At 43.6% G+C, this 23697-nt stretch overlaps 1 protein-coding gene across 4 annotated transcripts in view; it reads right to left on the reverse strand.

Annotated features, from left to right (window-relative positions):
• ZNF462 (zinc finger protein 462) overlaps positions 1 to 23697 on the reverse strand; it is a 152599-nt gene that overhangs the window by 55272 nt on the left and 73630 nt on the right. For all 4 annotated transcript variants that reach the window (XM_069575514.1, XM_069575513.1, XM_069575511.1 and 1 more), the window contains exon 7: positions 20212 to 20403. In XM_069575514.1, the coding sequence (XP_069431615.1) occupies positions 20212 to 20403 (192 nt within the window). The remainder of the gene's footprint in view (positions 1 to 20211; positions 20404 to 23697) is intronic.

A 23697-nucleotide genomic window follows, 5' to 3' on the forward strand; every position in this document is an offset into this window, starting at 1 on the left:
TACACAGATGTAACTGACATTCATCCCAGCTCTGGGCACATGGCAGCTGTTCAGCTGCTCCTTTCTGACTGACTGATTCTGGGCAAAGCTGACTGCACTGCCCCTCCTGCGTGAAGAGCTTTATTCTGTAGGTGAGGATGGCTGCCACGGGGAGGGGACTGATCAAGGAGCTTGGATCCAGCCCAGAGGCAGGGCTCAACCCGAATAACACACCAAGTTACCCCCATTTTGTTAGACAGCTTGGCACACAGGATGGTCACAATTGCTATGCAGAGGCACATCAGAGTAAATTTAATTCCCAAACTTTAGAGGCTTTCCTGGTAACCATTCTGGGGTCTATTTCATCCTAACATCACTTCCAGCTTTCTTTTTTTAATATATATATTTATATTTATTTGATTGCACTAGGTCTTAGCTGCAGCATGCAGGATCATGAGGTGTGGCATGCAGGATCTAGTTTCCTGATCAGGGACTGAACCCAGGTCCCCCACATTGGGAGTGTGGAGCCTTAGCCACTAGACCACCAGGGAGGTCGCTCACCTCCAGCTCTGAGCAAGTTCCTTGGGAATCCAGTAGGTGTGGTGATTATCCCCACCATCAGTGACGGTCTCATGAACGTCTCTCCCTGACACTGCTGCTCCTGTCCTCTTCTGCCTGTTAACGGTGTTCTCTTTCTCTTGATTGCACTTTTTCCCATCTGATGAATAGTACGTATGTATTGGTCGACTGGTTGGCTTACCCCACTATCTCTTGAGGGGTTTTGTCTCAAACTTCTTAACCTGCATGGACTTTTGGATTTTATTTCATTACCCATGCTCTCTGATCTTTCTTGGGAACTGCTCAGCTGGGCACAGAGTACCTGCCCAAGACCCAACATGAGAAACTCAAGGATGTGTACCAAGAGGCAACCCTACCATCGCACCACTACGTACCTCAGCCTCCAGAGGTTTGTGGCCAGTGTGCAGCACCATGAACGTCAACACTCAAGACTAGAGTCATTCACTGACACAACTCATTTCCTTCCCGGCCTATGTGTGCAAGGCAATCTGCCACCTTCTGAGAACTCAAAATAAAATGATGGCCTCTGCCTTCAAGAAGCGGGTAGCCCTTATATGTGGCATCTAAAACACGATACAAATGAACTTTTCTATGAAATAGAGAATAGATTTGGGGTTGCCAAGGACGCGGGGAGAGGGACGGAGTGGGAGTGCAGGATTAGCAAATAAATGCAAATGATTACATACAGAATGGGGAAACAGCAAGGCCCTACTGTACGGCACAGGAATTATACTTATGTTGTGATAAACTATAATGGAAAAAAGTATGAAAAAGAATGCATATACACGTATAACTGGATCACTTTACTGTACAGAAGAAATTAATACAACACTGTAAATCAACTAGACGTCAATAAAATAAATTGAGAAAAACACGTGGATGGTCTAAGGCGGTGGAAAGTCAGACATTTATTAATACAACAAGAGTATGATCAGCTCTGACACTAAAGAGTGCTCAGAGATGTGAACAGTGAGGAGGCCCTCAGTCACACAGGAAGCGTTAGGAAGGCTTCTGGAGAAGCCAAGATTGAAGTTTTCAAGGAAGAGTGGGAATTAGCCAAGTGAATGAAACAAAGAGGAGGTCAGGAGAAAGTAAGTGTAGAAAGACACTCCAGGAAAGGCTAGCAAGGCCTGGAGGGTGAGCGCAGGACCCCATGCAGGCAAGGCATTCCGAACGGCTGCAGTGAGGGACACAGCAGAGAGAATGGATGAGAGTGACTCTGAGAGAAACGGGGTCCAAATACTGGCTTTCCATGCTGAGCTTGGAATCTGTTCTAAAGGCAGAGCAGCCAGCCACTGGAGGGTTTGAAGCAGGAACCAGGTGAGATCAAGGCTTCGCCTTTTTTCACCTTTTCTGTGTCTATAAATTGCACCCAGAGTCCTGACCCAACTCTCAGATGGAGAAAGCAGCTAGGCATAAACGCATGCCCACTGGGAGGGAAAACCAACAAGCAGCGTGCTCCTCATTGATGAAGTTGCCTGTAACTCCACATTTGGTCTTTCCAAGTAGAAAACACCAATGGGCTAACTTTTCCCCTCTGGATTTAACAGCAGCTTGGAATTGTTCATTTGAAATTCAGTTCCTACTGTTTCTACTGAACACGTTACATTTACATCTGGAATCGATTATGGCCCTACCTATGGGAAGGAAAACTGGAAACCAAGTAGGCTACCTTTTCTGCTCCTTAACAACCCATCACCTGTAAGAAAATAATAAGGCAGCACAGGAAACCAAGCGGAATGTCCACACATTGGCAAACATCAAAAATGTGCAAGCATCAGCCAAGATCTTGTGGTCTGTTTTTCAAATACAGTGTCTCAGGGACATCCAAAATGTTTCTATATCTGTATTTTGCTCCTTAATTTTAGCACCCAGGTGTCAACCCAAGGACTCATTTAGACTCAACTCAATAGACAAAGTGCTATTTTGTAAAGTGTTTCAGTGGGCTTCCCAGGCACTAGTGGGAAAGAGCAGGCCTGCCAATGCAGGAGATGTAAGAGACTTGGGTTCAATCCCTGGGTCAGGAAGATCCCCTGGAGAAGGACATGGCAACCCACTCCAGTATTCTTGCCTGGAGAATCCTATGGACAGAGGAGCCTGGTGGGCTACAGTCCATAGAATCGCAAAGAATCGGACATGACTGATCGACTTAGCACACAGTACACAAAGTGATTTAATATTCTTCTGGGTTCATTAGCTTTTTATAAATGGTTTGTTTCTTCATAACAAATATTGTATCTACTATACGTTAGGTATTTGACAGATACCAAGACCATCAGAGCTCAAATTTCAAGCGCTCTCCAGTTGTCAGGAAGATGACTGAAATAAATGAAAATGAGTGCGGACTCAAAGAATGGGGCCAACACCCATGGGATTGCTATCTATTGTGAGCAGAGAGGCCAGAAGACGATGTGTCTCGGGTGTCAGAAAAAAAATCCAGATCTTGATTTACCACTTTAAACTACCGTCACGATGATTTACAGGACACAACCAACTTTCACTACTCTAGAAAGTGAGGTTTAGAATATGCTGGGTGTTTCGAATAGAAAGATGGGTAGGACACAGATGGTGTCCCTGACGAGCTCCCTTTCCTGTCCTGTCATGGAGGTGGCAGAACGGACCACTTGTCGGCAGGAGAGGCTGGCCACAGACCCGAGGGGTTTCACAGGAGGAAGAGCCGACTCACGCAGGGCATCGTAGGAAACACCATGAAAGCGAAGGTATGTGCACCTGGCTTCGAAGGACGAGCAGGGTCTGGGCTTGTGGAAGTGGAGGGCGGGGCAGCTGGGGGATGAGCATTGGGAATGCTGAGTGGGAATTTTTTTTTGGTAGGCCAGGTAGAGCTGTTGGAGAATCTTGCATAGGAAGATTGATCTGATCCTTGCTAAGAGTAGACTGAAGAGAGGTGTCTGTTGGTTAGGTGGCTATGCTAACGGCTTAGGTAAGAGATGGGGACAGGAGGGAGGGGGTGGGTGTGAGAGGAGGTAAAGAGATGGAACTATATGACTGAGTAGGCAACAGACGGGACCTGGTCCAAGGAGACCTGGAGACGTGGTAGATTCTAGCTGGGTGCCAAGAGCCCTGGCAGAGGGACAGGTCTGGGCGAAAGCTCATGAGTTCCTAGAGGTTGAGTGAGATGTCCAAGTGGATAAAGTGAGGAGTGGATAGAAAAAGACAGCCTGGGGCTTAACCTGATGATGGCTGGATGCAGAGATTTTGATGGCATCCTCAGAAAAGTGAGAGTCGATCACAAGTGTCTGTGAAGGGGGAGAGGGCAGAGGAAAGGGCTGAGGACCAGACCGGGGTCCATGTGATGGCAGCTGTTGATGTAAACAGAGAAAAGAGACACTATCATCAGAGAGGCCAGCGGAGAGCCTGAAACATACAGGAGGACCCAAACCATGGGAGGAGTCTCCCGGGGAGGAAGGTCAGCAGTTTTAAATGCCACAGACACAAAAAAAGGATGAGGCAGGGGCAGAGGCTGGGGACTTGTTTGTCTGAAGTCGCTGCCCATCCTTGTAAAAGCCATTTCATTAACGAGCTAGGGCCAAAGTCACATGGCAAGGGATTCCGGAGAGGCCAGGGGAGGATGGGGGGGGGTGGCGGGGGGGCCGGTAGCGGGTGTAAACAAGGGAAGAATGACTCTTTCCCAGAGGGCCAGTCTCTGGAGCCAGCCGGCAGGAGGTCACTTCATGAGTGGCTTCAATAAAATGCTGAAGGCACAGATTCTAGCCGTTCGAGAAAAGAAGGCATGGAGAGGAAAACTAAGTTGGGAGTAATTGGTTCTTTCAAGAGATTTGGAGGCTAAGATCCCAACTTCGGGAATAAAACTGCAGAAGGTCTTATCCAAGAATGGTTTTAGAATGTAAAAGAGCCCCAGCACTTTCCTGGGGCTCAAGGGGCTCCTTTTTTCAGTCTCCCAGGGAAAATTAACACATCTGAGAACTGAGATTAGGGACACAATGTGCCACAGTAGACAGTGCTGTGGAGTCAGGCCGACCCCAACCCTTAACCCAAGCCCGCCAGGCGGAAACTGTGACCATGCTTAAGATGATTTTCCTCCTTCCAAAAACAGCAAGGAGGTGGTTATGGAAGTTCCTGTTTAATGGAAATGCTGTATGCATTAAACCAATGTTCATAAAGTATTTAATAGACATGCAATAAATGATAGTCATCATTAATTTAAGAAATATATATTAATGCCAATAATAATAATAATAATGTCTAACTTAGGGTCTTCTCCGGAGAAGGCAATGGCACCCCACTCCAGTACTCTTGCCTGGAAAATCCCATGGACGGAGGAGCCTGGTAGGCTGTAGTCCATGGGGTCGCTGAGGGTTGGACACAACTGAGCAACTTCACTTTCACTTTTCACTTTCATGCACTGGAGAAGGAAATGGCAACCCACTCCAGTGTTCTTGCCTGGAGAATCCCAGGGACGGGGGAGCCTCGTGGGCTGCTGTCTATGGGGTCGCAGAGTCGGACGCGACTGAAGCGACTTAGCATCAGCAATAGCAGTAGGGTCTTCTCAATGCATTACATCTACCTATTAGGACATCAAATGCCAAAGAGGTTCTTCTGTGGCTGGTTTCGGTTAAACCCCAAAGTTCAAAAAATTCAAATCAATAGGACTCTCGTTTAAGCACCACTTTCCAAACTCAGGATTAAACTCCCAAGAAATAGTTCGTGATGTTAAGAGATTTCATTAAGCTTCCAAGACAAGATGTGAAAGTTTTTTTTCCCTTTGCCATTAAAAAAAAAAAAAAAAACAACCCTCATTCATCCCTGGTTGCTGACAAATGACCATAAATTGACAAGGAATTTACTTCTACTATGCTATTTTAATAGTGTCTAAGATTTCTATGGTAACTTAGAATGTGAAAGCATTTTCATATGTTATCTCATTTGAGCCACAAATTAACCCCATCAAATAGGCATTATTATCTTATGTATAAAAAATAAGAGAAGGTTAGTGATTTATCTCAGCCACACGTGTGAGATGGAGGCAGTCAGACCCTCTGCCCCAGGCAGAGGTGATCCCTGGCCTCCAACTCCGGTGGTACTTTCTGGATTTGGACTTTAAACTTAGGGGTCCAACAACCCTGCACAGGTTATTACAGACAGATGATCTATATGGAGAACTGGCTTTGCAAACACCATTTGCTCCTCATTTTCACTAGCTACAGTTGAGTCAAAACGGGTCCTCCTGGCATCGGCTCAATCAAAATGCACTTAGCGACACGCAGGATGAGTTGTGTTCCACGCCAGTACTGCAGCGTGACTCCAAAATTACACTGGACAAAAAATCATTCTTGTTTGACCAAGAGGTTCTGTGGAACCCTTGGATGCTTCCCCTGAGTGCGGATGCCCAAGGCGGGGGCCACGGCTACCAGACTCCCTAGAGCAGGACCTCTTCTGAATCACATGCTGCTATCCATCACCTTCCACCCCTTCCAGGTACAGGAAGCCCAGGGGCCAGATGAAAGATGCTCCACCTGGTCCACATGGAGAGTTGGGGCTGTGGATGGAGCTGGCCTCAGCATCGCTTAACTTTCCATGGCTTTATGTCACCATCACTCCCTTTACTGAGTGATGATGATTAGTACAAAAACCACCAATTTATTCAGTATATAGGAAAGCTGCTTTCTCACACACAGTTGTTGCCTTCTCTCTATTGAGAAAATGGTAAATAAGTAAATACAATATTAAACCTGCCCTTGACTTACCACAGAGCCACCATCCCTTCATCCTGTAGTTCTCAGACACTCTTTCCTGCCCTGGCAACATACAGTGGGTGGATATCTATGTACCCAACATTCTTCCCTAGGGATACTGTGATTTAGATAATATCCCAGAAAGTTAGAAGAGGGAGAAATGTAGTGAAAAGGACTATACACCTAATTGTTAAGCTACAGGGATAGACGCACGTAAGAGTGAAACCACTGGGGGAAAAAACAAAACTGGAAAAAACAAATCTTTCTAGCCTATACTTTATTTGTTTATGTTTGGCTACACCACACAGCATACAGGATCATAGTTCTCCATCAAGAGCTAGAACCTGTTCCCCCTGCAGCGGAAGCACGCAGTTTAAACCACTGGCCTGCGAGGGAAGTCCCTCCACTTTGTATTTCAACACTGAACTTAATTTTTTAGAGAGTTTTCCCCCTAATCTTTCATTATGTAGATAACATAACCAAGACACAAAAGTATACTATAGATATATTAGCAAAAATGGTCTTATTTTATTGTTAACAATATACAGAACATGAGGATTTTAATATGTTAGTTGGGAAGCTTGTGTGCACGCTCAGCACTAACCTGTGTCTGACTCTATGTCCCCACGGAATGTAGCCCACCAGGCTTCTCTATCCCTGGGATTCTCCAGACAAGAATACTGGTGCAGGCTGCTATTTCCTCCTCCAGGGGATCTTCCCAACCCAGGGATCGAACCCGTGTCTCCTGCATTGGCAGGCGGATTCTCTACCACTGAGCCACCTGGGAAGCCTCAGTTTGGAAGCTTACTTACACTTAACTATGTGCCTTTAATTGAGTTATCACAACTGTTCCTTCTAACAGACATGTTGGTGGCATTACTCTTGCTTGCATGCAAGTTAGATGTGGATTTCTTCATCTTTTTTTCTCTGTATTCCTAATTAAAAACTTACCCATGGGCAATATTTTAAAATACTATTAAATCAGAGTAACAGGAAAATCACAACTCACAAGTACAATGTAAAAATTTGTGATACCACAGCTACTGACTCTAGCTGCTCACTCCGTTTATTCACGTTCACTTTGGGGCAGGCTAGGTAAACAGTGCGGCTACTTGCAACTTCTATCACTTGGTTCTGACCACAAGCCTGTCTCTTTCATTCAACAAAAGTACTCTGAAAAACTTCCAAGTAGACTGATGTTATACAGGAATAAATCTCAAACATTTTTAATAGTAAATCAAGAACTCAAAAAAAGATACATGCACCCCTACACTCAAAGCAGCACTATTCACAACAGCTAAGACATGGAAGCCACCTAAATCTCCATCAACAGATGAATAAAGGACATGGTACTTATATACAACAGTGGAACCGACTGGTTCCAAATAAGAAAAGGAGTATGTCAAGGCTGTATATTGTCACCCTGCTTCTTTAACTCGTATGCAGAGTACATCATGAGAAACGCTGGACTGGAAGAAGCACAGCTGGAATCAAGATTGCCAGGAGAAATATTAATAACCTCAGATATGCAGATGACACCACCCTTATGGCAGAAAGTGAGGAAGAACTAAAAAGCCTCTTGATGACAGTGAAAGAGAAGAGTGAAAAAGTTGGCTTAAAGCTCAACATTCAAAAAACTGAGATCATGGCATCTGGTCCCATCTGCTGCTGCTGCTGTCGCTTCAGTCGTATTCGACTCTGTGCAACCCCATAGACGGCAGCCCACCAGGCTCCCCCGTCCCTAGGATTCTCCAGGCAAGAACACTGGAGCAGGTTGCCATTTCCTTCTCCAATGTACGAAAGTGAAAAGTGAAAGTGAAGTCGCTCAGTTGTGTCCGACTCTTTGCAACCCCATGGACTGCAGCCTACCAGGCTTCTCCGTCCATAGGATTTTCCAGGCAAGAGTACTGGAGTAGGGTGCCCTGGTCCCATCAGTTCATGGCAAATAGATGGGGAAACAGTGGAAACAGTGTCAGACTTTATTTTGGGGGGGCTCCCAAATCACTGCAGATGGTGATTGCAGCCATGAAATTAAAAGACGCGTATTCCTTGGAAGGAAAGTTATGACCAACCTAGATAGCATATTCAAAAGCAGAGACACTACTTTGCTAACAAAGGTCCGTCTAGTCAAGGCTATGGTTTTTCCAGTGGTCATGTATGGATGTGAGAGTTGGACTGTGAAGAAAGCTGAGCGCCGAAGAATGCTTTTGAACTGTGGTGTTGGAGAAGACTCTTAAGAGTCCCTTGGACTGCAAGGAGTTCCACCAGTGCATCCTAAAGATCAATTCTGAGTGTTCATTGGAAGGACTGATGTTGAAGGTGAAACTCCAATATTTTGGCCAACTGACTAATTGGAATAGACCCTGATGCTGGGAAAGACTGAAGGTGGAAGAAGGGGACGACAGAGGATGAGATGGTTGGATGGCATTGCCAACTCAACGAACTGGGAGTTGCTGCAGCCCATGGGGTCGCAAAGAATCGGACACAGCTGAGCAACTGAACTGAACTGAACTGATTACCAGTCATAGAAAAGAATGGGAAAATGCCATTTGCAGCAACACGGATGCAACTGTAAATTACCATACTAAGTCAGAAAGAGAAAAACAAATACTGTATATCACTTATATGTGAAATCTAAAATATGACACAAATGAACTTACTTACAAAATGGACTCACAGACACAGAGAACAAACCTGTGGTTGCCAACGGGAAGAGGGAGGGGGATGGATGGAGCAGGAGGTTGGGGTTAGTGGGTATAAACTATGGCACACAGAATGAATAAACCGGTCATACTGCATAGCACAGGGAACTATATTCAATATCTTGTGATAAACCATAATAAAAAGAACATTAAAAAAGAATGTATATATATGTGTGTGTGTATAAATCAATTTGCTGTACGGCAGAAATGAACACAACATTGTAAATCAACTATACTTCAATTTTAAAAAAGGTAAGCCAGACTTGTGGTTAACACAGATAACCCTGAAAACTGACTTGCAAAGTGTGAGATTAGAGCCATGAGGACTGGCAGAAATCAGAGGAGGACAGGAGTGAGAGGGTTATTCAGGGTTGGGATGTGACAGGTTGGAAACCAGACAAGAACAAAGGAGGCAGAGCCACAAGGATACAGGACAAAGTCCTTTTGAGATGGCTAAGCCTAGGGTCTGGGTTGGGTAGACAAGGGGTGGGTAATGGTCAGAGAGAATGGAGGAGTCTGAGATGCTGGAGGCAGAGTGTGCCTGGCGAGTCCAGCCACAGATGAAGGGTAGTGGAATATAGCTGGGAAGGAAGTGAATCTCCCTATCAGAAGAGACTAAATATTCACTGGGTCATGTCATTGAGTCTAGCATATTGAAATTCCAAAGCACGATGGTCATAGCTAGGATATAAAGGCAGGTTGTGAACCTGGTACTGAGTTCACTGAGGAAGATGAAGGAACATTCCAGAAGGAGAAGGAAATAAGCAGAGAGCAGACATTCGAAAGTGAAAGAAGCAGAAATATTCTGAACGGGTAGCAGAAAGTAAGGGTTGCCCTCACTGCCCCTCTTGGCTGCTGGGAGGAAAGGGATTAGTGACTCTGGCTGCAGAGAACTGAAAGGGAGGTGAGGCTGCCATTTCGGGGGGCGGGCACAAAGCTAGTTAACTGGAGAAGTGTGCCCAAGGAAACCAAGTGTGACGGAGCATCACGATACTCACGCAGCCCAATACCACTGGATTTTTCCAAACATCATGTGACACAGGTGAGCTTGAAGTCACTAGAATTCCCAGGCTTTTGCACACATAAACTCTTGGTTTCATCCATTCTCCTTTTGCTGCACTAATTCAAATCAAGAAATACTTATTGAATGGCCTGCCAAGTGCTAAGACTCTTGAAATAGTCCTTGACCTCAGAGAACACACAGTTTACCTGGGGAGACAGATGTGATAACTGACAATTATAATCTGGCAAGTCTAGTAATGGAAGTGAATACAAAGGTCAGAAGCTACCCAACATGTTTTATATTTATATCCTAACAGAATCTCATTTTCAGCTCATTACTCTGAACAGTCTAGACAGTCTGTAATCTTCATATTGTCATTTAACTTATGGACCGTTTGCCAATATTTCAAATGTATTGAGTCTTAAGCAGTAGGAAAAGAGACTTAAGTAATTTTTTAGGAGACGACTGAACCTTAAACTAGACGAATGAAGTTTTGATTGGCTAAACCTCAGAGGCTTTATATAATTCTGAGACTCCCATCTTAAACACATATATCACATACATGGGAAAATACTTGAAGCCTTTAGGTACTCAGTATTTATTATCTGAAGGGGAATCATTTCTGTTGGTTTGTTTTGAGATATGGATGCTCACATTTTAAAACTACAGTGAATCAAACAGTGAATCTTTCAAGTAAAGACAAAAACATAAATAAAAGTAGTTTGTATACTGTAGTATCAGTTTTGAAAAGAATTAAAATAACAAAACAGAGCCTGTTTGTATATGCAAAGAACCAATGTCTAAGTGATTCCACAGCTGATTGTTATTAAGACTCTCTTGGGTACAGAGAGGCTGGCATTATGGGTGACCCTCACATCTCATGTTATACACCGCCATAAGGCTGTTCTCTAATCTAGTAGGTATTACTCTTGTAATCAGAAGGAAAAAGTCTATGAAGGTGATGGCACCCCACTCCAGTACTCTTGCCTGGAAAATCCCAGGGACAAAGGAGCCTGGTAGGCTGCAGTCCATGGGGTCGCGAAGAGTCGGACACAACTGAGCGACTTCACTTTCACTTTTCACTTTCATGCACTGGAGAAGGAAATGGCAACCCACTCCAGTGTTCTTGTCTGGAGAATCCCAGGGACGGGGGAGCCTGGTGGGCTGCTGTCTATGGGGTCGCACAGAGTCGGACACGACTGAAGCGACTTAGCAGCAGGCATCTTAAAAAGGGATAACTTGACTTAAAAAGCGATAAACTGACTACTTTTAAAGCACACTCATTCTTGAAGATACCTACAGGTATCAGCACCCATAGTTTAAAAGTACCCTCCACTTTTGAAGGGGACAAGTACCTTTATGCTGGTCTTTCTTGTTTAGCCTGTCCCTTAACAATTCAAAGGCCTCTTCCTGGTGTTAATTACCCTTACAGTCTGGTTCTACCTCTCGTCACCTTGCCAACTATCCACCCAACAACTTCCCTACAAGCCCCTACTCCAGCCAGACTGGTCTCCTGGCTGTCCCAGGATCCCTTCTTCTGAAAGTTTGCTTGTTTCTGATACTCCTCCTACCAGAATGGACTTCCACTTGGCTGCAAAATTCCTACTCACCCTTCAAGGCTCAGCCTGAGCTCCCACATCTGTCAAGAAGCCCTCCAGGACTTGTCAATGCCTCCTCTTCTCTATGGAGAGAGAAGGAATAGACACTTCTCTACGTGTCTATTAACTTAGGCTCTAAATATCAATCAACAATAAAATCTGGCTTCATCTTCCTTTGGAAACTTCCAGTGCCCCCAGACACGTAAGTTGCATCTTCAGCGCTCTGGCTCATTTATGGCTATGTGTTTCTGCTGCAAGCCTTTGATGAAATGGCACAAAGGTTAAGGGTATAAGCTTTGGATTCAGACAAGGTCCACCACATATGGGTTTTGTGACTTTGGGACTCATCATTTCAGCCCTCAGGGTCTCAGTTTGCTTCTCTATAAAATAAGACTAATAATTTGTACCTCTGACTCATTAGACATATTAAATCTGATGATAAATTTAAGGCAATCAGCAGAATAAAAATTATAATAATTTTATCACTTCAAAACAAAGTAACAGGCAGAATCCTTATAAAAAACCAGAAGGGTTGACTTTAAAACTAGGCGGGGGGGGGGGGGGTTGTAGGGGAGGGGGCCAGGTAGTGGACAACCAGCAGGGCTAAAAATCAAGGACTACAGAGAAGGTTTAGAAGGAAGGTCCTGCCTTGCTCATTGTAGTCATCACGGAGCTATGCTGAAGAGCTCACAGAACACAAACATAAAAGATATAAGGAGGGTGGCTTACACAAGGCACCTAAGAATATTCTTTGTTCCTAAGGAGCTGGAGAGTCTCACTCTGGAATGACTTCTCCAAGAGCAGTGAACAGGTAAATGATACCTTAGCTGGGCTCTGTTCTCTTAGCCAAACACCTCCTTTGGGTTGAGCCTGATGACTCTGAAACTAGTTACAAAATAGAAGAGCCCTCGGACAGGAACATGGCCCTTCCTGGGCGAAAACAGCAAGGGACTGACTTCAGGAAAAGGCAAGCAGAATTGTTCACACCTGAACCTCTCCCATCATTCTGGCCATGCTTTATCTCACTATTTCTAAGTACCATCACTGGGATTTTTCTATAGGATATTATTATTTAGGATTATGCATGGATGAAAAAACATGGGCAGCATTTGGACATGCTGGGCCATACAATCAAAACTCACACAGTTTAGAAGATAAATAATAGTTGTTTGGAGAAGGTTATTTCTGGCATCTTCTTCTCATCTCAGCTCTGAGAATTATTTTGCACATGCCCATCTTGGTCAGGACATACCCTCTGTTCCAGCAAAGCTGTCCCAGGATTTCTACCGCTTGAATCATGGCTCACACATACTCGTCCTCCCAGATCCAAAACTTGTGTAAAATTCTCTAGCGCAGAACAGAATTTGGAAGAGAGGAGAGGATCTATGAATCACAAGAAGTCTCAAAAGAGTTTGAGGGATTTTATATTCAATATAATTGCACTAAAACATTTAGCTCTGGTTCCAGGGGGGAAAAAAAACTGAAGGGGGCAACGATAAGACAAAGAAACATTCTTTCTTTCAAAAAAGAACTGAGATTAATAATTTCAGATGATTTGACTAACAACTGAATGCATTTTCTGCCAAAGAATAAATTTCTTCTTCCTTTTAGATATTTCCCACACTGAGGTTCTGGAGGACCTTAAGGTAATCTCCAACCAACAGTAAGCTGCAGAATTATGCAACAAATTCTGGAGCTGCTGGGAACTAGCTCTGAATGAGTTGGGTAGTATATGCTTGTATTTCTGATGAACAAATGTTTTTCTTGGCACGGGAAGAGGGAGATGGGCAAGTTGACTGAGTTCCCAGGACATGGAAAGCTTTCACTTGAAATGTTTTTTCCATCCTTGGCACATGAAACTGTGGCTAATTCAAAAAGTCACAGAAATCTCAGGCAGGTGGGTTTCTTGGGAAGGGTCTATCACATGATATTCAACTTTAGGGCAGTGATAAAGCCAGTGCAGGCTTTCTCTTTGCTGATGGGGACAAGGTCTAATAATTTAACCACCAAAGACTGTTGGATATCAAACAGAAGATGCGGAATCACCTGTACTGCTCTGCACCCCGGGACTTACAGACGTCTTAGGTCTTTATCGTAGAAATGCCACTCTTCATAATAAGCATTAAAGTAAACTCGAGATCACATTTTAATGTAGAAATTCTGATGTCAAAAATGGAAGGTTAGTATTCTCTGGCCAGATAATTTTGAGACCAGCAGAACCTATTAAAAATTATGGCCAAGCCATTAAAATTATGTCTCATATCCCATGTGCTAAAAATGATGTAAATCTTGGTACTTCACAATTATTCACTGGAGAGTCTCCATTACATTACTGTCATTTTTAAAGAAACCACCTCTTCTTTCTTTCACCCCAAGAGAAATCTGATTGCAACTGGAACCTGTGTGGAAGGTTCTGATGTCCTAGCAACTAATTGGATCCTCTTAAAGGTTGAATTTTATGTCTTACCTATTTAGAAATGTGAAAAGCTTCTCTTCAAAAAGCAGGCATCTCAGATCTTAATTTTTAAGTGTTAAGTATTGCTGCAGTCAAGGTTAAATGAATTGATGGTTTGGCGCTAGACTCAATACAATTTTTAAAGAAGATTTTATTTTGAGCTTAAGTGTAATTCACACACTAATATTTTAAAGCTCTACTTAATGTCTTACATATCATATATGAAACAAAGCATGTATTTAGGTCAAGTTATATTTTAAGCAACCTCTAGGAATAGCCTATATGTTAACTATAAAGGTCTATAATGACATTTATTAAAGATGGGATTAATTTCATGGTAGGGGTGAGTGACAAACTGCCCACAGGGCAAATCCATGTCCCTGCTCATGCCTTTGCATATAAAGTTTTACTGGAACACATCCATGTCCATTTGTTTACATGTTATCTAAGGCTGCTTTCCCATTACAATGGCACTGTTGAATGGTTGTAACAGAGACTCTGTGGCCCACAAACTTGAAAGTATTTTCTATCTGGCCCTTTACAGAAAAAGTCTGCCAAATTCTTGATTTATAGCTTGTAGAAATCAAGCAAAACAAGCCTCCTCTAACTCATATATTACGTTAAACGACTGGCAGGCAAAATTTTCAAGCAGAATAAAAATGTACTAATCTATGAGTTTTGTTGGTTAGTTTCACTCTGTAGCGTCTCTGAATTGGATTTAACTGCAACCAAACACTCTATGCTTTTGGACAAAGACACAGAAAAAAAAAGGTACTCCATTCCAGGGTCAAATGATTATGTGTGCTTGCTCTAAGGGGCTCTGCTACCAGGGGACTACACTTGTAATGCCCATGTCCCCAGCACCACCACTCTTTCTGTCTCCTCCTGAGGACTGGAAAGGCTTACAACTTGTCTCAACCTGCAGTTTCCCACTTCTACAGACGGTCTTGTTATCCAGTGAACAACAATAAAGTTGAAAATACTCTTTGTCAGGGAAGATTGTTTCCTCTTGGCAGACTGATGCGTCAGAAAGTTTCTGTTACAGCAATCCCTAAGGTTACATCTTTGGATCATTGATCTTTTGAACTTGCCTCTTAAATGCAAATGAAATAAACTTACCCTTGTACAGCCTGGTTCTGTGCAGTCTGTCAGACATGTTAGAAGTACAACTAACTGAATTGCAAACTGTGATGCCTACAAGAAATCCTTGGCCAATTAAAAGAAGTCAGTATAAGTATCTAACTATTTCCACTGGAAAATTAGGGGACAGAACCAAAAGCATATCCACAAGTACAAATGAACACCAAGAAGATCATCAATGGATGAGTAATCAGAGTACCCAATGGCTGGTAAATGTCAGTCTTTAGCAGAAGTTACAGTCAGAGACTGGCAGACAGAAGCACACAGGAAATTCTTCCAAGCTCCCAGCAGAGCTGCTTCAAATGCACAGAAATGGAAATGATGACCTCAGGTGCTAGGGGCAGTTAGTACAGAGACGGTTGGAAACATAAGGATTTGTTGGCGAGAACACGCAGGATGGAGAGCGTGTGACCAAGTGGTAAAGTTTGTATGCAATGCAGACAACTTGGATTTTGATACGACATAAGAAGTGCCTGTGGTTTTTTGAGGAGAGATGCCCTGATAAAAATGCTGCTGATCAAATATCATTCTAGAGTTTACAACCGAAAAGCCAACTGAAACGTTGTAACAGAAAACCCTTCCGTTTATTAAAAAAAAAAAAAAGATTCACGTATGTTTTTCTACCAATTCATACTAGCAAAGACGTCTCTTGTTGGGTGGACTATACGGAGATCTGTCTTACACGGAGAAGGATTTCATGACCAAAAGTTCTGGGTGTTTTCCCTAGGTTGCCATTATGGCACAGGCTAAAAACTATCTTAATTCTCATATACCTTGTGTATTTTGCACATGGTCTTAGGGTCTGGTTTTTGTTTTAAGCGCACCGCAGTAGCTGCTTCCTAAAGCAGCCCATTCTGTGCTGCATAACTGGACGGAGCAAAGAAAGAAACTGAACGTAGGAAAAAGATGGGAATGTCACCATTGGCCTGACCTCTTACAAAGGATAGAGCTGAATTTCACATTATGTATCCACCACCCAGGCCCTGGGGAACTACTCAGACCTAAACAAATCTCTTCATGAAACGACACTAAGTTTCTCTCTTGTTTTATAGGTATATGGGTATGTGTGTTTTTCTGTACTGAAAGCAGTCTAAGAAAAAGCCTGATGCAACCCAGTCCTCTACTTTATATGGCAGAAGGAACCCAGTAAACACAAACACAGCAGAACACTTCCTCTTGTTGACAACCTTATGATTTCAACTTAATGCATTGTTTAGAATAGCAATTACGTGTCATTTCCCATTATCTTACACACAGAAGCAGCACTGCTTTTCTTTCCAACCACAGATCATGGAGAATACAGAGAGACCACATGCTGGTGAGACATGTCAAGACTGACAGCCCAGAGTCTAAGAGTTCTGTTTATGTCCAGAGCAAGTGTGTGGCCAGGCAGGGGGAATGAGATCAGCCCCCCGCCCCACCCCCCCACCTTCTCACGTCCCCCTTCTTGGCTTCCCTCGCTCTCTTGGAGGGCTCCCTTCTCTCCCTTGTAGAGCTCCCCTCTGGATTGGGAGGCAAAAGCAGCTTAGGAAGAACCTTCTTGCTCAGCCAGTTTCCTTCTGCCGGAAAAGACTGGCTCACTCTCAAGACTGCAAACATTTGACCACTGTAAAGAGCAGCGAGCATGTCAAGTCATTTTATTCACATGTCTCACTAGGGGATCAGAAAGCCAAGGACACAGGGGTGATTTCCCTGGTTTTATGGATCTCTTACTCCCCCCAGGCCTGCAACACATTTTTGGTTCTTGTGTTCAGAGCGACCTGGCAGTGTGGGAACCCTTAACTGAGAGCCAACGGCCCCACAGCTTCTCCCTATTAAAATGTGCAATTGGATTTCACATGCGTGTTTCAAACACCATTCAAGGCGTGATTTACAGGCTACTGTCTAGCCCCACAGCTGTTTTTTCATCCCCCAGATGTAACCATTTCTAGGAATCCACCAGTCGGTTCCCCAGCAAATAGCCTGCCCATTTTCAACCTCTTCTGTCATTCTTAGGCATTTTGAATCACACAACACCTACATAGAAAGGATTCAAGAAAATATTGATTGAATGGACAAACTGTTAATTTTTCTTTCCATATTATCCATTAATGAGAAGAGCCCATTTGAAACCTTTTTTCTGTTTACCCCACCTTAAACCTTTAGGTTCATCCCACTTAAACAATCACTCCTGACCCACTGATCCAGATTATTTACATACACTGAAATCAGCACAGATCCGATGAGTTCTGTGTAAGCCTCACTAGAGCGGCCACCCAGAGTGTTTACATTCATCATCCTTTCTTCTATAGAAAGAGAAAAACACTTTTAAATACTGCAACTTATCTCCCTGTGGCTAACAGACTACCTGTGTTACACAGAGAGTTAGCCAATATCATTTCATCATGTTTCTGCAACCACCCTTCTCCCAAGGTCCTAACCTTGTCTAGCTTCCAAGAATCAGAAATCACCCCTCAAAAAGGTGAGGCTTCAGGCTATGAGCTGCGGTTAGTTCAATACCATGCTGATAATATCTTCTAAACATTTGATTCTGAACTTCTGGGCATTCAGAATAACACTGTATTAATTTATGATTCTTCTGTGCATCACATAGCTCCTGGCAGAGAGTGCAGGCTCAGGAAGCTGACTGAGCTTGACTCTTTTTTAGCCTGTGTAGAGGATGGCAGGGCTTCCCAGGTGGCACTAGTGGTAAGAACCCACCTGCCCATGCAGAAAACATAATGAGACATGGGTTTGATCCCTGAGTCGGGAAGACCCCCTGAGGAGGCATGGCAACCCACTCCAGCACTCTTGCCTGAAGAATCCAATGGACAAAGGAGCCTGGTGGGCTACAGTCCATAGGGTCACAAAGAGTCAGACATGACTGCTAGCACGTGGCAGAGGAAGGTGAGCCATGCCCTGAGTGGTCTGCAGAATGTCCATGTGCTGGAGACTAAGACCCACCTTCCAAGGGAGGAGGACAAAGGGGAAAGAAGGGTAAACACGGAGACAAATGTCCCAGGAAAAGCCTTTGTGAGGAATGGTGCTTGCATGGATCTATTTCACCCCAGTGTGAAAGTGTTAGTTGCTTAGTCGTGTCTGACTCTTTGTGATGCCATGGATTGTAGCCCACCAGGCTCCTCAGTCCACAGAATTCTCCAGGCAAGAATACTGGAGTGGGTAGCTTTTCCTTTTTTCAGGGGATCTTCTCAACCCAGGGATTGAACCCAGGTCTCCTGCATTATAGACAGATTCTTTACCACCTGAGCCACCAGGGGAGCCCCATTTTACCCAAATGGCTACACAAACGTAGCTTCCATTTCAGATAAAAGCAACTCATTAACAATCATGTGAAGACCTTACAATTACATAAAATTCTATTTTGCCCTTTGTTGCAATATACCAATATCTTCCAAGGAACGGAATCTCAAGGTGCAAAGGGGACACTTTCTGTGGTGTTTCACATGGGTTCCCCGCACCCATCTCCCAACCCCACTCTCCTTAGCTTTGAGACTCTAAGTTTTCCTGGAAAACAACAACAACAACAAACAGGCTAAACTGCCACACATCGGCAGAGGAGGTAAGTGTGCTCACTTTATTAGGAGCCACCATCATAACAAACCTTCATTGTTAAACCGAAGTCCTTCAAGACAGGAATACCAGCAAGGAGTTACTATGTTTAACCTGGTGTTTACTGATTGGCAAAGGAAAGGCCACCAAATTCTGCAACTCAACAAAGGGAGCTTTTAGTCCAGGACTTACCTTTCCTTTTCCTCCCAGTTTTCTCTGCTCAGACATTGTGAATGAAGGTTCATCACTTACTCTTTTGCTAATCAGACAGTCAGACCACGTGGACATGTTGGGGCTGTCAGATCTTCAGGTAACCTAAGAAGTCTATCTTTTTAAACCCTTACATTAAACATAACCCCAAATTATGCTTCGGTCTCAAAGACCAAAACTGCAACCCAAGGATGTAAACTGCTGAATAAAATGACCATTTATTAAATGTATATCTTTTTTTCATTAATCTCTCAAGGCCATCAAAGGATAGGTATCATCATCCAATTTGACCTTTGAGTGTAGGAAGCTAAGATTGCCCAGGAAAACACAACTGGCATTGAGCAAAGTAAGACTCAAAGCCAAGCCTTTGTTCCGAAGAGCCCATGAACTTTCTTGCCAGTCCTCTAAGCTCCTACCAAGGACGTAACGACAGGCCTTTCTTGGGAAACAGCCCGTTCCCTGACCTGGGAAGTATTCAGGCTGGCGGCAGATAACTGGGTTACCACAGATGCTGCAGAAGGCAGTCAACACCAGAAGATCACGGAAGAGAGCAGCTCCTAGGTCTCCTACGTCCACAAGAATCTACAGACTTCTTCCCCTCCTAAGCATGTGACTCTGCAGTCATCTGAGGTGAGCAATCAACACCCTTCTGTTTCTTGGGGCTGATCAAAACAAACCATCCTTTGCTCGGCTCTGCCACACCAGCCATCTCGCTCTCCTCTCTGGAGTATAGCTTTGATTACACCGCCAATGAGGAGACTCCCTCCAGGGCTTCCGGGATGTAGCCTAAAGCTCCGAAAGTGGGCAGTTACTCCCTCCCTTCAACTGATGGTTCCTCATCATTCTTCAGCCATAGGAAAAAAAAAATCACAAGGTGACCCCGAAATGACACATCCCCTTCATTCACCCTTTCCATTCCCACTCTGAACTGTGTTAACGTATACATCTGGTACCCCCAAACACTTCACAGCATACATACCAATAAGTAAACAAATACGCCCAGCATTCCTCACCTTCCTGCGCTGAACCCAGCACACACGCGCTCTCTCCACAAGCTGCGCACACACAGCCGTGCAGACAGGTCTGCAGCAAACAGATGCTCACCCAGTTCACTTCACCCTCCACCTCCAACGTCTATACTGTTCCAACCTTTGCACGTTTCTTCCTTCACCTGAACCATCACGCGTTTGTGTACGATTTTCTTCTAAAAAGAAGGCCTGGCTGTTAATCCCCGTCCACCCCCACCCCAATGGTCGATGCCCGCTTGGAAGCCCGGTTTTACCATTGGAATCTTCCACTTCTTCGGCCGGGGTGGCTTTTTGGGAAGAGTGGTGGGCATGCGAGGAGAGGAGACTGACAATCCGTGGCCTGGGGAGGGTCAGGGCTTTTCCGTGGACCTTGAGGGAGTGTTCCTTCAGCTGGCTGATTGTCATGGTGGAAAAGGAGCACCAAGAACACTTGTAGGCATGCTCACCTGGAGGAAGACAGCAGGGGCAGCAGAGGAGAAGCAGGGGAGAAGCAGGGGAGAAGCGGGGAGGCGGGGGGAAACAACGTGGTTAGTTCACTCCAGAGAGCACGCCTCAAGCTGCCTGGTCTGAGAACCTCTCAGACCAACCCCTCGGCAACACCCCCTCACCCCCACCCTCCGGCATCAAGTGACCTGGTCCCTCTTCATCCCATGCTCAGTTTATGGCAAGGAGCCTATAATTGATTCTCCAGCAGAGCCTGAAATCAAATGTTTAGCTAGCTCCCTCAGAAAGTCTTCCCCTCTCTCCCCCTCTGTCTGTACAACAGCAGTGACTCTTTCAGTTTTCATTTCAGCCTTTGCATCATCCACAGAAAGTAACACACTTCATTCTTATTCCAAGGGTGGCTTATTGATGGGTGGCTTTCCCAGCACCAAGTCACTCAGTGCAAACTATTGTGCAATCCTCATAACTCACTTCCTCGATGACTCTAGGCCTCCTGGATTTTACACATCCCATGTGTGGGGTTTTCTTTGGACCAGTCCACAAACTTGAGAACAAAACTATTTCCCTAGCTGATCAACACTACAGAAATGGGTCAAAGTGATTTCTTAAACAACAGAGGTATATAAATATATAAATATGTGTGCATCTGTGTGCAGCTCATATATTTTTATATTTATTTTATATTTTTACAAAATAAATATTGTATATTTTCAATATAAAGGGAATTTAAATAGAAATAGCTCAGTTGGTAAAGAATCCGCCTGCCATGCAGGAGACCCCGGTTCAATTCCTGGGTCAGGAAGACCCACTGGAGAAGGGATAGGCTACCCACTTCAGTATTCTTCAGCTTCCCTTGTGGCTCAACTGGTAAAGAATCTGCCTGTAATAAGGGAGATCTGGGTTCAATCCCTGGGTTGGGAAGATCCCTTGGAGAAGGGAAAGGCGACCCACTCCAATATTCTGGCCTGGAGAATTCTATGGACTGTACAGTCCTTGGAGTTACAAACAGTCAGATACAATTGAGCGACTTTCACTTCCCTAAGTAGAAATAAGTATTTTTGCTTTATTCAAATTAATTTTAATTGGAATATAGTTGATTTACAATGTTGTGTTTCTGTTGTACAGTGAAGTGAATCAGTTATACATATACATATATCCACTCTTTCTTAGATTCTTTTCCCACATAGGTCATTATAGGGTACTGAGTAGGGTTCCCTGCACTAAACAGTAGGAGGCTCTTATTAGTTATCTAATATAGTAGTGTGTATGTCAATCCCAATCTCCAATTTATCCCCCCTCTTTCCTTGGTAACCATAAGTTTGTTTTCTAAAAGTACTTCCCTTTTAATTGTTTTTAATACCACTGAAATACAGCACAGATCACTATGATCAAGTTAAATGAGAATATGATTTACTTTTGCCCTAAGCCAGCTTTTAAATGAACTGCAGGGTGTAAAATGGCCATGCATACGTCACTGGACAGAAAAACATTGGTACAATCAACTCAGAAAGCAATTTTGCTTTTAACAACAATAAATTTAGAAAGCTCAGGCTTGAAATTCAATAATTCTACTTCTGAGAGTTTATATTAAGGAAATATCCTTTAATACTTAGAAATCTCTATTTAGAAATATACATTATTTATGCTTAAAAAAGGGATGAAACAACCTAAGTCTCCAACCCCAGGGAAATGATTAAGTAAATGTGGGTATATCTTCTTGATAAATTACTATTCATTAAAATTAATTCTTAAAGTGTTGGTCATACATAGGAAAATAAAATTCTGATACTCAGAAAAATAAATAGAAAGGCATAATACATTAAATTATAATCACAAGTATAAGAAATAATTACAGAGGAAATGGCTGAAAGGAAATATTGTCAAATATTAATAACAGTGTCTTTACATAATAGGTTGTGAATGGCTACTGCATGTCTTCTTTCATTTCCAAATTTTCTCTAATGAACATGTATTTTTAAAATTTATTTTTAAGGTAAAATGTAAAATCCAGAGGAAAGGACCAGTGAATGAGAACTGAGGACGATGCTGCTGATGTGCTACAGACAAATGCTCACTGTAGCAAGGCAAGGAAGGGCAGGTAAACCTCCATCCTCGCTTTCACCCTGTTGTGATGGTTACCTTCCTGCCACCTAATTACTAAGTGGAAAATTACTGAGTGGTTTCATGTCAGGCGAGCCCAGCATCCAAAGTCCTGCATTTAGCCTCCTTTTTACAACTGATGACCCCACAGCATGCATTTCCAAGAAAGCCTTGAAGAGACCCACACAAAACCTTGAATGATGCAACATGCTATAGCCCAAAGCAGAAGGGAAGCTCAAAGAAGTCAGACGAAGCAAACAATTCCACGCTCCTCAAACGATGACCTGGGAGCTACAGGATAATGCTGGGCATGAACAATGATATTTACTAACATAAGAAATACAGGGATCTCCCTGGTAGGGCCCAAGTTTGATCCCTGGTCAGAGAACTAGATCCCACAGGCTGCAACTAAAGATCCCTCATGCTGCAAGTAAGACCAGGCACTGCCAAATAAATAAACATTTTAATAAACAGTTAAAATAATAAGTATATATGTCATTTTATATACTACTGCTCTTCTTATTTTACTTCTCAATTTTTCAGTGCAAAGATGGCTACATGAACCTTGGTGGGTGGTCATAAGTGGCATAACTTGAGAGAGAATTCCAATCCAGGTATCTAGTTAGTACACACTACTTTTTACCCTTTAAAATAAAATAGTCTACTGAGTAGAACAGACAAGTCAAGAGTCTTTTTGGAAAATGATTTGACTTGAGCCGTGTCATAGATACCAGTGGTCCAAGGTGTGTAGAGAACCAGATAACATTGCTACCACTCTCTCTGGACGCTTTCTTCTTGCCAACAAGTGAGCACAGAAAGCCAGTCTGCTTGGTCAGCTCCAAGAATATACGCTTCAGCTCTGTGCTCTAGAGTCAGTGTGTAGCCTTTGGCACTTTATTTTCAAGTCCTTCCCACAGGCCAAATCACTTACCCAACTCCCATTGGTAAAATGTTTTTGACAAGGCTGAGATCTATCGGAAAAACTTCTGAGGATAGTGTCCCAGCTGAATAATTTACAATATACACCAGTTAGAAAAGAGTGGTTTGATCCCCAAAGCCTCTTACTCCTTGGACTTTAGTAAAATGTTCTGGGAGATATAAAAATACTAACAGAGAAGAACCTATACAGCTGATCTGCTGACCAACCCCCCCCACCCCACCCCACAACTGCTGTGAACTTTAGGCTTCAGTAGATT

Source organism: Ovis canadensis, chromosome 2 (assembly GCF_042477335.2).
Source record: "Ovis canadensis isolate MfBH-ARS-UI-01 breed Bighorn chromosome 2, ARS-UI_OviCan_v2, whole genome shotgun sequence".
NCBI lineage: Eukaryota > Metazoa > Chordata > Mammalia > Artiodactyla > Bovidae > Ovis > Ovis canadensis.